Consider the following 16,042-nt stretch of genomic DNA (forward strand, 5'->3'; position numbering starts at 1 on the left):
TATTCAATTGTCAATTAGGATTCAAATTCGGATCACTTGGTTAAGGTATACAAGGAATCACTTGTATCAAATGGTTGTTGGTCTTATTTCACTTTAATTTTAATTACAAATTTTATCGCCAAACTTTCATTATTTTATGAATTTTATCACTTATGTTTTATTTTCACGAATTTTATCATTCAACTTTTAACATTTAGTAAATTTTACTATCCAATTTTTTAACTTTTGTTTATTTTATCATCATGTTGGTAAGAAAACAATGTAGAAAGTCATTTTTCTATATTTTTATACATTGATTGCATGGATGAATCTATGGCTAAGAGAATAAAGGCATTTGCCCTCACTAAGTTTTCATTTTGCTTTAATATGATATATAAATATTAATTATATTATATTACTCTCATTTTCAACAAAACGATAAAATAAAGAAATTTTTTGGCTAAATATCATTTGGAGTTCGTTTTAAATTATTATCCAAAATAGGATAAGTCATACCATCTTTTAGGACTTCTAAGTTAAAAGTCATAACTAATGTTACGACTTCTATTTTTTTAATTGAAGTCCCAAAATATTTTATGACTTCAGTTATTTTTTTTTAATTTACTACTTCTAAGTCGTAGGTCTTTTTTTTTTATGACTTTAAAGTCATTTAAGTTTTTTTTTTAATTTTTTTATAGAAGTCATCAATTCATTTACAACTTCTTTTTTTTTTGTTTTTCTTATAAATTTTTTTAAAAAAATTGTAAATAATTATTTGATTTAATTATCTAATAAATAAATATTTTTTTTTGCTTTTTTAGTTTTATTTAATATTTTTATATATGTTTTATAAGTTTTTATTTAATATTTATATACATTTTGAGTATTGTTTTATTTAATATATTTTCTAAAAAAATTAAATGGTTTTATTTAAATTTTTCTTGATTTTTGGTATATTATTTTATTTAATATATTTTCTATATTTAATGTTTCTATATTTTCTATATATTAAATAAAATGACATACCAAAATTTAAGAAAATTTTAAATAAAACCATATAAAAATATATAAAAAATATTAAATAAAACTAAAAATATTTATTTATTAAATAATTTAAATAAAAAATTATTTGTATTTTTTAAAAAAATATATAAGAAAAAAATAGAAGTTGTAAATTCATTTGTGACTTCTATAAAATTTTTTAGAAAAGGACCGTGTCGTAAATTTTTAAAAATTAACTGAAATCATAAAATATTATACGATTTCAGTTAAAAAAAAATTCATAACATCGATTGCAACCTTTAACTTAGGAATCGTAAAAGATATTAAGCATTTACCCCGTTTTGGGTTATGGTTCAAAATGAACCCCCAAATGGTAATTAACAAAAAAAAAACTTCCCCATTTAGTCACCCTCATTTTCTAACCAAAAGAAATATTGCCCTCATTGTTAATAAATTTTAATATTATTAAAGAAGATAAGCTATCAAATTCTAGTATTATCCTATTAATTATTCAATCTCTTAATGTATTAAATTGAGAAAAAAAAAGTTATATACAGATAATGTAAAATTTTTTACTCATTTATCTGATTACAACCTATCATGTATGATAATTTTATTGATTTTTAGAATAATTATCTTAAAGTAATTCAGAAGGTAATTTAAAATTATTTTAAACTATTATTGTATAAATATTAAACTCTATTATATTTTTATGTAGAAATAAAAAGACTTATATAAATACTATTTTGCTTCTCTTATTTTGTTCAATTCACAATTTTAATTCCTTCATTTTAATATAAAATAGAAATAATTGGTCTGCTTATTTTAAAAAATTTACAATTTTAGAAAATTCAGCCCACCCCCAAAGATATCATGCTTTGAAAGTATTATAGTATGAAATAAAAACTTGCGCATCAGAACTATTCATTCCACGTACAGTGTGAAAAAGTTATGATTGTGGTGAATCTATGTAACTCCTCAAGACTTGAGAGTCACACATGTGGGTATGGGCATCAATCATCATTTCACATTCACGCACAGTAGAGAATGACATTGGTGCCAATGGATAACATACACGATCAAAACTATTCACAAAATTAACAATTCCCCATCTCATTCTCAATCTAAGAGACATCCTTCTACCTTTGGCTATGGAGGCTTTCTCCGTACAGTCACTTATCACAGTCACCATTCCCTCCTCTTTGTCATGTAGAGAAGCCACTGAGAAACCTTTTGCCTCCCATGTCAACCTTTCCCATTTCACGAGGTACCCTTGCACCTCAAGAGCCACAAAGCACAAAATCCGTTGCACCAATGCTCAAGCTTCAGGTGTTATATGTTTCTTAATTTTGAGTGTCATTGCTGTGTGTTCATTTGTATTTAAATTGATTTTGAGGTGAAATGATTTATATTTGTATGTTGTTATAAGCAAGTTAGTAGTAGTATTCATTATAAGTTTTATATATATATATATATATATATAAAATACAAAGGTTATCTAAAATTGTTTTGACTCAAACAATTTTAGAGTGAGTCTAATGTTTGAATCATCTAACGTGAATCCAAAGTCCAAACTTGCATGTTATATACAAGGTTCAACAAAATCTAGTACTAGTACCGCTGAGGGAATTTCTGAGAAAACAGATTCTAAGGATGACAACTTAGTATTTGTTGCGGGTGCCACTGGTAGAGTTGGCTCACGGACAGTGAGGTACATTTATTAGTTCTTGATCTATAGTTCTCTTTTCTAGGATAATAACTTTTTAAAAATGCTTAGGAGTGATAGTCTCTCTCATCCAGGGAGCTTATAAAGCTTGGATTTAGAGTTAGCTAGGGGTGTTCACAGGTATGGGTTACTTACGAATCCGAATCGATCCAAACCGATTCAAATAGTTTAGGTTAAATCATTTATGTATTTAGGTCAAGACCGAACCAAACCAATCAAAACTGTTCATGTATGGGTTGGATTACGGATTTAGATTTATAAATCCGATCAAAATTTTTAGAGTTGTTTGGCTGCTGGTATGGAGCCTCCAAGTGTTGGCTACAAAGTGTTTGGACTAGTAGCATTGAAACCTTTAAGGTATTATTTTTAGGTACATTGTATTTGTTTTACCTTTCACATTTATTTTTTATGTCATATTTATAATATTAATGAATCATATTTTGTTCATTTGTTTCAACAAATCTGATAGTAACAAAATTTATTACATGAAATTAGTTTGTAAGGAATAATTGTGATTCAGAGTAAATTTCGTTGATGAATATTTTGTTTTAATTTGTATTAGTCTATTTTATAATATTATGTCGATGACATTAAATTAATCAATTTTACTACTTTCAGACATTTGATAATATTGCGTTAATTGTATTTTGATGAATCATGCTCTAAAATAATAGTTCTAGGTAAAAAAAGGATCAAATTTAAATGGATAATCTGTTGGTCCGAATCAAACCAAACCATTCATGAATGGGTTAGGTTGGATTTTAAAAAAAATTGTAAAAATCGAACAAATCAAATTTTATTGGCTTGAGTCTTAAATTTGATCAAAACTTACCTGAATCAGCCCACGAATACCCATAGTCACAGCTGGAGTGCAAAATGCTCGTAGGGCTGGTGCGTTAGTTCAGGTAGCGTAGTGATTAATTACGTGAAATGTTATATGACTAATATCTTGTATAAAATAAATATGCATTAAAGATTTAAATATGTACAGAGTGTTAAAAAATTGAAGCTTGATGGTACAAGTGCAAGTGGAGGGGGGTAAGGCAAGAAAGTTTGTAATCAACATGTCTCGGTTTCCAATGACAAAATGCTGCTGTATTGAAAATGTTTTTGGGTTTTAGTCAAGCTGTAGAGAAGCTTGAAATTGTGGAATGTGATTTGGAGAAACCTGAAACAATTGGATCTGCATTAGGGAATGCATCAACAGTGATATGTAGCATTGGTGCCAGTGAGAAGGGAGTTTTTGACATCACTGACCCTTTCAATTTCCAAAAGATTATCAGGCCACCAAAAATTTAATTGAGGCTGGTAACAAGAGCTTTCATTATGTTTTAGTAGTATGCTTATTGTATGTTTCGGTCTTTATTTATCTTAAAACTGAATTTTCTATTGTTTACTGATCAAATTTCGTTTAGCCTTAATCTTGAAACACTAAAACAAACACAAATGTTATCCTTGGAATTTCAATAAGCCAGGCGGTGAATATTTATTATGTTATTTTGTTTATACTTTTGTCTTGACTCTTGAGCAGTCATTAATTTGCATTGTACTAATGTTGAAAACACAAAAATGCGAAATATTTGTTCTCTCTATCTTGCAGCAACTGTTGCCAAAGTAAATCACTTCATATTGGTTACTTCACTGGGAACAAACAAAATTGGCTTTCCTGTAGCTATCCTCTAGGGAGTATGAGAGCTTTCTCAAGTACTAGCTGTGTACAATTTCAATATTTGTAGTTCGTAGTCAAGGAGTAGTTATATTGGCATATTGACATCATAAAGCAGTTTAACTGATTGCTTAATTCTTCTTCTGAAGTTTGTTTTGGGGATTCCAGATTTGGAAAAGGAAGGAAGAAGCAACATTGCTAGCCAGTGGACTTCCATACACAGTGAGTGATAGACCAGGCAACATGCATGAAGCCCAGCACGGAAGGCCTCAGAGGAAGGTCACACCTCCTCAAAATTATGAGACTGTTGATTTTTAAATAGGTAAGTTAGTGCTAGCCAAGTGCAAAATCCACTTATTCTGATTCATTGCAGATTGCTGAACTCATGGCAGTCATGGCCAAGAATCACGACCTTTCATATTGTAAAATAGTGTAGGTAATTGCAGAGACAAATGCACCACCAACTCCCATGGAGAAACTTCTTGCAAAGATACCTTCTCAACGCCCTTACATTTCTTCACCCAAGGTACTTCCATCCTTATATAGTACTGTACAATTTCAGTTACTTTATCAAAACTATTGAAAAAAATGGATGGTTGAAGCTTGAAAATAACTGTTGACCTCCTCCTGCTTATCAGTGCAACTTTGCACAGCAGGTGCTAGTCATTATTAACCATTCTACCTTGCTATTGCTAACAAGTGCTACATGTTAATTTGTTGTTTATTTGGATGGTTCAGGAACCGGATATTGCAGCTGTCAGTGTTCCAGATCCCTCGGCTAATGTTGTGGCTGTGTAAAAGGTCTATAAAGTCCGCTCAGTCAATCCGACGTCACCCTTTTTAATCGTTCCACCTCTGAAGCTACTCAACTCATTGAGGTGAGTTACTTCCTTCCAACTGAACTACCCATCAGCTAGCGTTGCCACTCAGAAAGAAACTGCACTACCTAAACCAGTGACAAATCAGCCACTTTCTCCCTATACTGTGTAAGCCAGATTAGTAATATTTCCTAGAAACAGATATTAAAATATTATGTAGTGAAATCTGTTACTCTTTCTGATTATGTTATAAGGATTAGGATTGTGAACTGTGGAGGCATACACTAATGTGATGTTTATTTTATCAGCTATGATGATTTAAAGCCGCCATCATCTCCTTCTCCATCTCAGCCTGGTGATGGGAAACAAACAAAGATCAGTGAGACAGTGCCAAAACCAAGTGCTTTAGATTCTCCAAGTAGCGTGCTAGGAGTACATGGCATCTCTCAGACAACATCTTTATCTGAAATGGAGAAGCCTCTTTTTCCTTATGTAGCGTAAGCCACCCTCTAATTTCCTGCTCATGTTAAATTGTTAATGCGCATTACTGTCTTTCTTACCTAAACATCCTACCATGTGTTAGCCTAATTTTATTCTTGTTATCAACACTTGGTAGTACTTTTAATTGTGGTGTGTCTATGCATTAGCACCCGACATTATGCAGTTTGGTTTCAAATTGTGACGATTCTGGCACTGCCCTCAGTATGATTTTATTGTTTATGTTTGTTCCCTATGGCCATGTTATGCATGCAGATATCCTGACTTAAAGCCTCCAACATCATCTCCTAATGCATCAACTATACCATTTTCCACATCTGCTGGTGACGGGGTGCCAGAGATAGCCACAGTTTCAAGCAATGGACCAGCCCAACTTTCAATAGCAGATGAACCAAAGGAAGAACATCTCCCAGAACCCAAGTCAAGATCACTCTCACCTTATACCACGTGAGCTGCTTCTGACTTGCCTTTAAGATTTTAATTTTTCTTTTCCAAAGACTCTTCATTCCTTAATGTAATGCATGTCGAGTAATTAAACTTTAGAAAAGAGATATAAGGGGGCGGGGATATCAGCTAATGACTCATTGCCCTGTATAATTGTGAGTTTTATTTTGGTTGGAAATTCAAGCGAGTAAAGAAGTCATACATTGCTAATGAATGGACTTAAGGTGAAAAGGTGGATAAACCAAACACATCAAGGCTTTGGGTCAAAATGTTATATGTCAAGTTCACTTTCACTAGTATGGTTTCTGACCCAACATTTTCGTATTAATTTGTTACTGGATCCATAATTGTTATAGAACTTCTGAAAAGTCTATGCCACAGTTCATATCGAGGATGGCCAGTTGGTCACTCAAATATGAAGAGAAGCATTTCTGCGAATTGAAAATTTCAGCAATGGCGTTTATTTTTCTATGACCTTTTGGTGAATCACAACGAACACTATTGTTCATTTTCGTAATTTATTTTTGGCATTGTACTTTTTACTTCAAACTTTAGGTTTTATTGAATTTATTCCCAAGGAATTAATTTGTCGTGTTTTACTTTTATTCTTTTTAAAACTTTTCAAAACTTGCCAACTTTTCAAAACTTGGAATAAAATAAGACTGGATTTATGTTTTCTTTATTGTACATAAAGTGATAAAACTAGGAAAAGAAGACGATATCTCAGTAGTTAGATGCAAGATCTTAATTACTAGGATTTCACTATCTAGATACTCGACCCTCGGTTTTTTTTAATTTAATTAAAATAATATAATCAAGTAGCATAATAGAAAAAGTTTAATTGGCTATTAATGTAAAACAGTTTTTGAAATTTGGCTAAGAAAAACCTTACTTACAATTTTTCTTTTTTTGACATATCAAAATCGTACGAAATTAAAACTTGTGCATCAGAGAGATAGAAACTATATATTCCACGTAAATTTGAGAAAGGAAAAAAAAAGTCTCTCAAAGTGTTTAGTACTAGAATGTCCAATGAGCGAAAAATTGGATTGATTAGTCCTAAATTATGTTTGTAGGATTAATCTGAGAAACTTCTAATATATTTAGAGATTAATTTTAAAATTTTATTTTTTAAGATTAATTTATCACCGTTTAACACTTCCATGATCAAAATAGATATTTGGAAGAAAAAAAAAACGTTATGATCTTCTCTCGGTGGCGAATCTAAGTAACTCGAGACTTGAGGTTGAGGAGTGACATATGTGGGGTAGAGGCATCATATCATAGCCACACACTGTAGAGGGTGGCACCAGTTCCAATGAGAGAAGATAGTAATGGATAACATAACAAACACGATCAAATTCAAAACTATTCACATCTTCATATTATTATTCTCATTCCCAGATATCATCCTTCTAGCTTCTCCTATGGAGGCTTTCTCCGTACAGTCACTCACCGCAACCACCATTCCCACCTCCTCTCTGTCACGTAGAGCTGCCACTGACAAACCTTCGGCCACCTCCCATGTTAACCTTTCCCATTTCACAAGGTACCCTTGTACCACAAAGCACAAAATTCGTTGCACCAGAGCTCAAGCTTCAGGTGATATATATATATATATATATATATATGATGCTCCTTCTCTCTTTCAATATATGTTTCATTTAGTTCATTTGTTTTTGTATGTTTTCATTCTAAAAGGAAGTTAGCTAGTAACAAAACTCAATATTTTTTTTATAGAATGCAAAAGTTACTTAAATTTGTTTCTAATATGTGAACATTTATCTAAAGTTATGCATTTAAACGGAAACGGAGATACAAGGTTGACTCTGGTTGGGGAAGGGAGAAGGGAGGGGGGATGAGTCGCGGTTTGAATCTTCTAACCGATATTTCTAACAAAAATAACAAATTAACATTTTCCGTTAAGAAAAAAATTACACATTTAAACGTGATTTTGGATCATCTAACGTGAATCTAAACATACATGTTGTATACAAGGTTCAACAAAATCTTGTACGGGTACTGCTGAGGGGATTTCTGAGAAAACAGATTCCAAGGATGACAACTTAGTATTTGTTGCTGGTGCTACTGGTAGAGTTGGTTCACGGACAGTGAGGTACATTTATTAGTTGTTACTCTGCACTTCTCTTTTCTATGATGATAATCTTTTTCAAATTCTAAGAAGCGATAGTCTCTTTCATCCAGGGAGCTTATAAAGCTTGGATTTAGAGTCAGAGCCGGAGTGCGGAGTGCTCAGAGGGCCGGTGCATTAGTTCAGGTAGTGTAATGATTAATTATTTGAAATATGTTATATGACTAATATCTTGTGTAAAATGGATACACGTTAAAGATATAAACATGTGCAGAGTGTTGAACAATTGAAGCTTGATGGTGCAAATGGAGGGGTACAAGGTAAGGCAAGAAAGTTTTGAAATCATTATGTTTCGGTTCTCAATGACAAAATGCTGCTGTATTGAATAACAGATTGTTTTTGGGCTTTAGCCCAGCTGTAGAGAAGCTTGAAATTGTGGAATGTGATTTGGAGAAACCAGAAACAATTGGATCGGCGTTAGGGAATGCATCAACAGTTATATGTAGCATTGGTGCCAGTGAGAAGGAAGTTTTTGACATCACTGGACCCTTTCGAATAGATTATCTGGCCACCAAAAATCTAATTGATGCTGGTAAGTGGTAACAAGATCTTTCATTATCGTTATGTTTTAGTCCTCTATGCTTTTTGTATGTTTTGATCTTTCTTTGTCTTAAAATTGAAGTTTTCATTGTTTACTGCTCAAACTTTGTTAAACCTTGATCTTGAAACACTAAAACAAACACAAATACTGAAATCAACCAGGCTTAATCAGTTAGTGTTTATTATTTTGTTATTTTTTTTATATTTTTGTCTTGAGCAGTGATTAATTTGCATTGTACTAAATGTTGAAAACACAAAAATGTGAAATGGTTGTTCTCTCTACCTTGCAGCAACTGTTACCAAAGTAAATCACTTCATATTGGTTACTTCACTGGGAACAAACAAAATTGGCTTTCCTGCAGCTATCCTCAAGTGAGTATGAAAGCTTTCTCATGAACTAACTGTGTTCAACAATTTCCATATTTGTAGTTTGTAGTCAAGTAGTAGTTATATCCACATATTGAGATCATAAAGCAGTTCAACTGATTGCTAAATTCTGCTTCTGTAGTTTGTTTTGGGGAGTCCTAGTTTGGAAAAGGAAGGCAGAAGAAGCACTGCTGGCCAGTGGACTTCCATACACAGTGAGTCATTCTGAATCTCTGATACTAATTTCACCCAAGTCCAGGTTCTATTTGACTAATTAGTTTGTCACTCTTCAGATAGTGAGACCTGGAGGTATGGAGCGGCCTACTGATGCTTTCAAGGAAACTCATAATATAACCCTATCAACGGAAGATACTTTATTTGGGGGTCTGGTGTCAAACCTTCAGGTACTTATCTTGTGATATGTTTTCATGTATATAGCTATAATTCTATAAATTATGATAGACATATGGAAGTTGTTAACTCTCTGATTTTCAAGAAAGTACCCAAGTACTGATAATAAATAAAAGTAAGTGAATTTCATTTTATGATGAATTGCAAACAAATTGGAATACTTTTGTGTATGATGGAATATGATCACAAGCTAGCTCTCATAGTTTTTTGCAAGCAAGTTGATTGAAAAACAATACTAATAAATGTTATTCTTATTCTATTTTGTTTTTAGCTCTCTTTTAGTTTGCGATTATATTTTCTATGTATGAGCATTGCCAATCTAATTTCATAAAAGTCAACAATGCATTGACTGGAAATTCTCATGAGGGTCATGCTAATGAGTGCCCTAAGACACAATCAACAATCAGAAAGTTTGTATTGGAAATGAGAGTGCATTAGTAGCATCAAATGTTACAATTTGTTATAAAACCACTTTACTTTTGATCCCTTAACCAGTGGATACTGGTTAACATTCTCCTTCTCATAATCCCCACCTTGACATCAGTGCAGTGTCAGTATCCGACAACATGTAGACTATAGTTCTGTTTTTTTTTTTTTTGCATTCTCATCATATCTCTAATCTCTTGTTCATAAATTTTATTTCTTCATTATTTTGTAAGCTTATTCTGAAAAATTCCAGTTATATTAATAAAATTTGAGCTCCCATAGGTTTTCTTTTCCTGTATCTAGCAGGTAATGTACACAGAACTTTAAATTTGAGAGCTACCTTTGCTATCTGCTGTGTTACCACAGCGTATATCTAGTTAGGACTACACATAATCGTATTTACTGAGGTTAATATAACCATTTTAATTTAATCCATGCTTGTTTAATTCTTGTCTGCACATACAGAACAGAATATATATTATTACACGCCGCACCATGTTGCTTGTATGTTTGGAAAGTAATGTAAATATGTTGGCAGTCATTGTTGCCTCTTATAAATGGGAATATATATGCTCTGATTTTCAAATTGGTAAGTGAATGCTAGCCAAGTGCAAAATTAACTTACTCTAATTCATTGCAGATTGCTGAACTCTTGGCAGTCATGGCCAAGAATCGTGATCTTTCATATTGTAAAATAGTGGAGGCAATTGCAGAGACAACTTCACCGCTGACTCCCATGGAGGGACTTCTTGCAAGGATACCTTCTCAACGCCCTTACATTTCTTCACCCAAGGTAATTCCTTCCTTATATAGTACTGTACATTTTAAGGTACATGATCAAAACTAGTCTTGAGAAAAATGAATGGTCGTAACCTGAAACATAACAATTGAATACCTCCTGCTTCTCAGTTCAACTTGCCACTGAGGGTGCTAGTCATCATTAACGCTTCTACCTTGCTATTGCTAACAAGTGATAGTTAATTCATTGTTTATTGGGATTTTTCAGAAACCAGATATTGCAGTTGTCAGCATTCCAGATCCCCCTGCAAATGTTGTGGCTAAGGAACCTAAAGTAGCCACTCAACAAGAAACTGCACAACCTAAACCAGTGGCAAATCAGCCACTTTCTCCCTATATTGTGTAAGCCAAATTCCAAATATTGCCTTGACAAAAGATATTAAAATATTATGTAGGGATATTTGTAAGTCTTTCTGATAATGTAATAACTAATAAGGATTTGGACACAACCAATTTTTTTCATTGTGGACTATGGAGGCATAAACTAATTTGATGTTTATTTTATCAGTTATGATGATTTGAAGCCACCATCATCTCCTTCTCCATCTCAGCCTGGTGGTGGGAAACAAACGAAGATCAGTGAGACAGTGCCACAACCAAGTGCTTCTGATACTCCAAGTAGTGTGCTGGGAGTAGATGGCGACTCTCAGACAACATCGTCATCTAAAGTGGAGAAGCCTCTTTCTCCTTATGTAGTGTAAGCTTCCCTCTAATTTTGTGCTCTTATCTTAATACACATTACTGTTTTTCTTACCTAAACGTCCTACCCTATGTTAGTCTGATTTCATTCTTGTTATCAGCAGCTTAGTAGTAATTTTATTTGTGCTGTGTCTATGCTTTAGCACCGGACCTTATATAGTTTGGTTTCAACTTATGTCAATTCTGTCACAGCCCTCAGTATGATTTTCTTGTTCCCTGAGGCCATGTTATGCCTGCAGATATCCTGACTTAAAGCCTCCCACGTCACCATCTCCTAATGCACCAACTGTATCAGTTTCCACACCTGCTGCAGCTGGGGTGCCAAAGATAGACACAATATCAAGCAATGGACCAGCCCAACTTTCGACAGCAGATGAACCAAAGAAAGAACATCTCCCTGAACCCAAGTCAACACCACTTTCACCTTATACCATGTGAGCTGCTTCCGACTTGCCTTAAAAAACAATTGTTTCTTCTCCAATGACTGTTACTTTATTCCTTATTTAAGGCTTTTTCAACAAATGACTCATTGGCTTGTATAATTGTGAGTTTTATTTACTGGTTGGAACTTGGAAATTCAAGTGACTAGAGAAATCATAGATTGGTAATGAGTGGACTAAGGTAGGAACGTGTAAATGAGAACATGCATAGATCAAATACATCATGACTTCGGGTAAAAAAGTTGTATCAAGTTCACTATTACGTCGTAGTATCCCTTTCTTTTTGTCCACTCTCCTATGTGTAGGGCTCTCTGATATTTATAATTTATTATCATTATGCTTAGGTTGGTGTCCTTAATTTTTAACAAATTTCTTGTTTAATCCATATTTGTCTTATGTTTCTTGGAGGAAATGTTAACATTCCGATCTCATTCAAATGAACATCCAGGTATGAGGACTTGAAGCCTCCTGCATCACCATCACCTTCCTTCAGAAATTCTTAGGAATTGCCTAAGGTTAGAAATGCAAATTATTATATGTATACCCTTGATTATATTCTACAATGGTTTAAGCTTTATTTTTACTGCCAAAATTACTGGACACATAATTTTAATAGAACTGTTGAAGAGTCTATGCGGCAACTCATATGAAGGACAAGGATGGTCACTCAAATATGAAGAGAAGCATTTCTACGAATTGAAATTTTCAGCAGTGTTTCATTTATTTCTTTATGACCATTTGGCGAAACTCAACGAACACTATTGCTCCTTTTTGTAATTTATTTTCCCTATGTTACAATTTAAATGAAGGAAAAAGCATCAGTTTTCATGTTCAATTTTTAATATTTGTTTTTATTATTTTCAGCTTTTCATTTCAATTTTATTTGCGGATAACATGTGACCGTTCCAGACGATTTTGTACGTACTGCAACTCACGTTTTTGCCGTCAACTAATGTACATTTTCTCTTCGAATATGACTTGCAAGCCAACTATGGAAATGTGCTACAACAAGAAATGTTTCTAGTTCATAGTACATGCATCGTTTGTATGCCACAATATGCACGCGTGTTGGGGAAGGAGTTCAAATGTCCAATCAAAATAGAAGTAATATTTTTTCGATTAAGGTAAATAAAATAAATGTGTTTTTAGAAAATAAAAATGATGTTTTATTTATTCATTTGATAAGGAGTAAAATAAAGTTCTTTTTTTATGAAATAATAAAATAAAGAAAAATAGAGTAGATAATAGGCTTATAGTACCCTAGCAATAAATAGGGACATATTAAGTCAATTTTTACCTTTATGATATGTTTCTGCATAAACTCAAACCTGATCCCGTAAAACTACAATCTCGGATCGACAAATGTTAATTGTTAATATATTAGTTTTTGTTAGGAAAAAACTCGAATCCACAATTTATCCCTCCCTCCAACTCTTATATCTCCTAAAATAGAACTAATATAATTTGGGTCATTCTCAACCTTAAGAATAGATATGTTATATAATTTGTTTATAGATCATAAACTACAATACTAGATAAATTACAAAAGCTTTCAGGAAAGAAATATAGATAAATTATTCAGGGACTCGTGAAATAAAATAGAATAGGTCATGACAATTATATAAAAAAAAAAAAAGAAGTACTGAAAGTTTTAATGGTATGAAACAGAATAAGTCAACTAGAATGACAATGTATATAAATATGTACAGATATGTGCTATAAGTTCTTAAAATAATAATATCCTAACTTATTAGTTGGTTGGTTGGTTTTATGTTTAGGAGTCAATTTTAGTGATTCAAATCAATTAAATCTCCATATAATAGTAACTGTGTCCGTCATTTATTGTGTGCTTCTGTCATGCAATGTGTTTTCTGTCATGTTGTATGGGAATGGATAGGATTTTCACTTAAATTCTCTCTAGTAAAAATCTCCACCATCAAAACTTCATATCTCCTTTTTTTATTATTTTAAATTTAAAAGATTATTTGAATGTGTGTCTAAACTTACCATAAAGGATTTACTGAATGTGTATCTAAACAATAATATCACACAGCTCTGTATATATGTGATTGCTTATTCTAAAGCCTAATAAGCTAACAATTAGGGATTCTACCACTAATTCTAACAAAATTCTTTCTCTTGTTTCTAATTAAGGACTGAGATTTCACTGGACAGGAATGCCATGAGGGATCTAACTAAACCCCTTTTGTGTGTGTATTTCTGTCATGTGTGTGTTTTCTGTCACGCTGTATGTGTGTTTCCGTCATGTAATGTGTTGTGTGTTTCTGTCATGTACTATTTAATGAGACTATGTTTGCTTTCCTTCAATTGGTTTCTAAACAACCTCTCACTGACTACTTTGTCACCTCACCCCATCTCAGTTAGTATTACCGTTTGTCCAATCTCTCGTGCTTTCTCCCACATTTCTCCCTCTCCGTTCTCACCCTTTTCTCATGTCAACAAAAGTACAGAACCTTTTTCCTCAGGCTTTTGTCAATATATTCACAATCTTTATCCTACCTTGATGACTCACATGGAACCTAGTATTGTCCAATACGCTTTAAAAGCATCATTTGCTAAATAAGATGTTTTGTTTCACAGTCGTTAACTAATTACCCTTGCAGTCACAGACCTTCAAGTCCCATTCCTAGTCCTAGCTAGTTATTAAGACCCATCCACAAGTAAGTGTCAATTTTTTTTATCAATCTTCATCTTCCTTCTTGGACCCTGAGGCCTCAACTCCAGTCGTTGCTGAGTGCACTTGTGACCAAAGATGAATGACGTGTTAAAGTCCAGGCTCTATGGTACAAAATAGTAATTTTGTTATCAATACTAGGTCTGAGTACTATTGGCGTCTATCTTGAGAACGTTAAGGCTGCTTTTTGTTATGTGATGTTGCACCAATTATAAATGAACATTTATGGGTAGAATATCAGCGTTCTCATTGCTATAGTAGTGAATATAATAATGGGAAGGGAAAGTCACTCATGGATGCACATTTAATCAGATGAAGTGATAGTAATCAAAAGCAAAAGCTCACTTGAATGAAACCATGGACAATATCACATAGCAACAACAAAGACCTTAACAAATGAAGAATATAATTTTGTCAAAGAATAGGATAGACAAAAGTCAATTGCACTAGCAACTAGTATTGATACCAAAACTGCTATTTTGTACCAAATCATTTTAGCTTTCTCAAATCCTTAATTACATGTGCAATCTTAGTTTCTTAGTTGGGATTTGGAAGGGTACCATCTCCCATATACACTCAAATCTACTTCTATTTAATAATGCACTATTTACATCCTTTGTAACAAAATACCTTGTTATCCAATGAAGTTGAAGTTATATGAACAATGAAGTTTGTATGGAGACTTACAGTTAATGAAACTAACCATGGTAACGAGGAAGCCTCATTCTACAACCTTACCCCAGCTTGCAAGTCAGTTAAATCGATCTCCAAATCTAAATCCTTGGCCAGTATAGATGACACCAATAAAGGGTTGGATGGTGAAACCGCAAGATGGTTCAGGTCGCACAAGCAAGGATAAAGCAGTAGACTGGTATGGTCATTTGTGAAACGTTGTAGTCTAACACATGTTGGTCAACGTGACGACGCTGAAAGTGTGATAACAATTACCGAGTTACTACAAAAAAAAACATTATATTTTTCAATTAAATTTGAAATACAGGACCAATTTAGGTCATCTCTCAAGGACACAATTCATCAATGTTCTAATCTAAATTGTAAGGTAACATGGGAGAATTTTTTGTTGATTTGCAAAATTTTAAGAATCGATGAGAATCAATTCAGAATCAATCAAATCAGTCCAAAATTAATGAAAATCGATATAGATAAGTGGTTTGAAATTAAGAAATCAACTAAGAACCGATCAAATCAATTAAGAAACAATGACATTAAATTTGATAAAAAGATATATTTTTGAAATTATTAAAAATTAATTTTAATACTCTAATATTATTAGTGGAAACAATTATGCTATTTTTTAAGAAAAATTATAGCATTTACTAATTAACAAAACACGTTAAAGCAATTATTACAAACAACTATAA

The 16,042-nt window shown here is 32.7% G+C and overlaps 2 protein-coding genes across 3 annotated transcripts; both read left to right on the forward strand.

Moving 5' to 3' along the window:
- The first annotated feature begins 2,132 nt into the window (after positions 1-2,132).
- LOC114377027 (protein TIC 62, chloroplastic-like) lies at positions 2,133-6,655 on the forward strand. The gene is made up of 8 exons (XM_028335398.1): positions 2,133-2,248; positions 3,829-3,946; positions 4,542-4,652; positions 4,747-4,805; positions 5,112-5,167; positions 5,257-5,359; positions 5,500-5,688; positions 5,945-6,655. The coding sequence occupies exons 1-8, from the start codon at positions 2,133-2,135 to the stop codon at positions 6,138-6,140; spliced, it is 948 nt and encodes a 315-aa protein (XP_028191199.1). The 3' UTR covers positions 6,141-6,655.
- Positions 6,656-7,437: 782 nt separating this feature from the next.
- LOC114377650 (protein TIC 62, chloroplastic-like) lies at positions 7,438-12,807 on the forward strand. Of its 2 annotated transcripts, none has more exons than XM_028336268.1 (14): positions 7,438-7,735; positions 8,132-8,249; positions 8,339-8,411; positions 8,500-8,545; positions 8,647-8,817; positions 9,116-9,197; positions 9,334-9,406; positions 9,485-9,595; positions 10,669-10,821; positions 11,035-11,168; positions 11,335-11,523; positions 11,765-11,959; positions 12,414-12,480; positions 12,582-12,807. In XM_028336268.1, exons 1-13 carry the CDS (start codon positions 7,468-7,470, stop codon positions 12,466-12,468), a joined length of 1,668 nt encoding a protein of 555 aa, XP_028192069.1. In that variant the 5' UTR covers positions 7,438-7,467; the 3' UTR covers positions 12,469-12,480; positions 12,582-12,807. The 2 variants fall into 2 exon arrangements, with proteins under 2 accessions (XP_028192069.1, XP_028192068.1); XM_028336267.1 differs by having other exon boundaries at positions 7,439-7,735; positions 8,641-8,817.
- The last annotated feature ends 3,235 nt before the right edge of the window (positions 12,808-16,042 follow it).

This window comes from Glycine soja, chromosome 11 (assembly GCF_004193775.1).
Source record: "Glycine soja cultivar W05 chromosome 11, ASM419377v2, whole genome shotgun sequence".
Classification (NCBI taxonomy): Eukaryota; Viridiplantae; Streptophyta; class Magnoliopsida; order Fabales; family Fabaceae; genus Glycine; species Glycine soja.

What these genes read in the sequence shown, in the direction of transcription:
- LOC114377027 (XM_028335398.1), top strand. Translation starts at nt 2,133, where the DNA reads ATGGAGGCTTTCTCCGTACAGTCACTTATCACAGTCACCATTCCCTCC. An exon ending in AACCTTTCCCATTTCACGAG is followed by an intron (nt 2,249 to 3,828) that starts GTACCCTTGCAC and finishes TTTGGGTTTTAG; the next exon opens with TCAAGCTGTAGAGAAGCTTG. An exon ending in ACGGAAGGCCTCAGAGGAAG is followed by an intron (nt 4,653 to 4,746) that starts GTCACACCTCCT and finishes GATTCATTGCAG; the next exon opens with ATTGCTGAACTCATGGCAGT.
- LOC114377650 (XM_028336267.1), top strand. Translation starts at nt 7,468, where the DNA reads ATGGATAACATAACAAACACGATCAAATTCAAAACTATTCACATCTTC. An exon ending in GTCTGGTGTCAAACCTTCAG is followed by an intron (nt 9,596 to 10,668) that starts GTACTTATCTTG and finishes AATTCATTGCAG; the next exon opens with ATTGCTGAACTCTTGGCAGT. An exon ending in CTTACATTTCTTCACCCAAG is followed by an intron (nt 10,822 to 11,034) that starts GTAATTCCTTCC and finishes GGGATTTTTCAG; the next exon opens with AAACCAGATATTGCAGTTGT.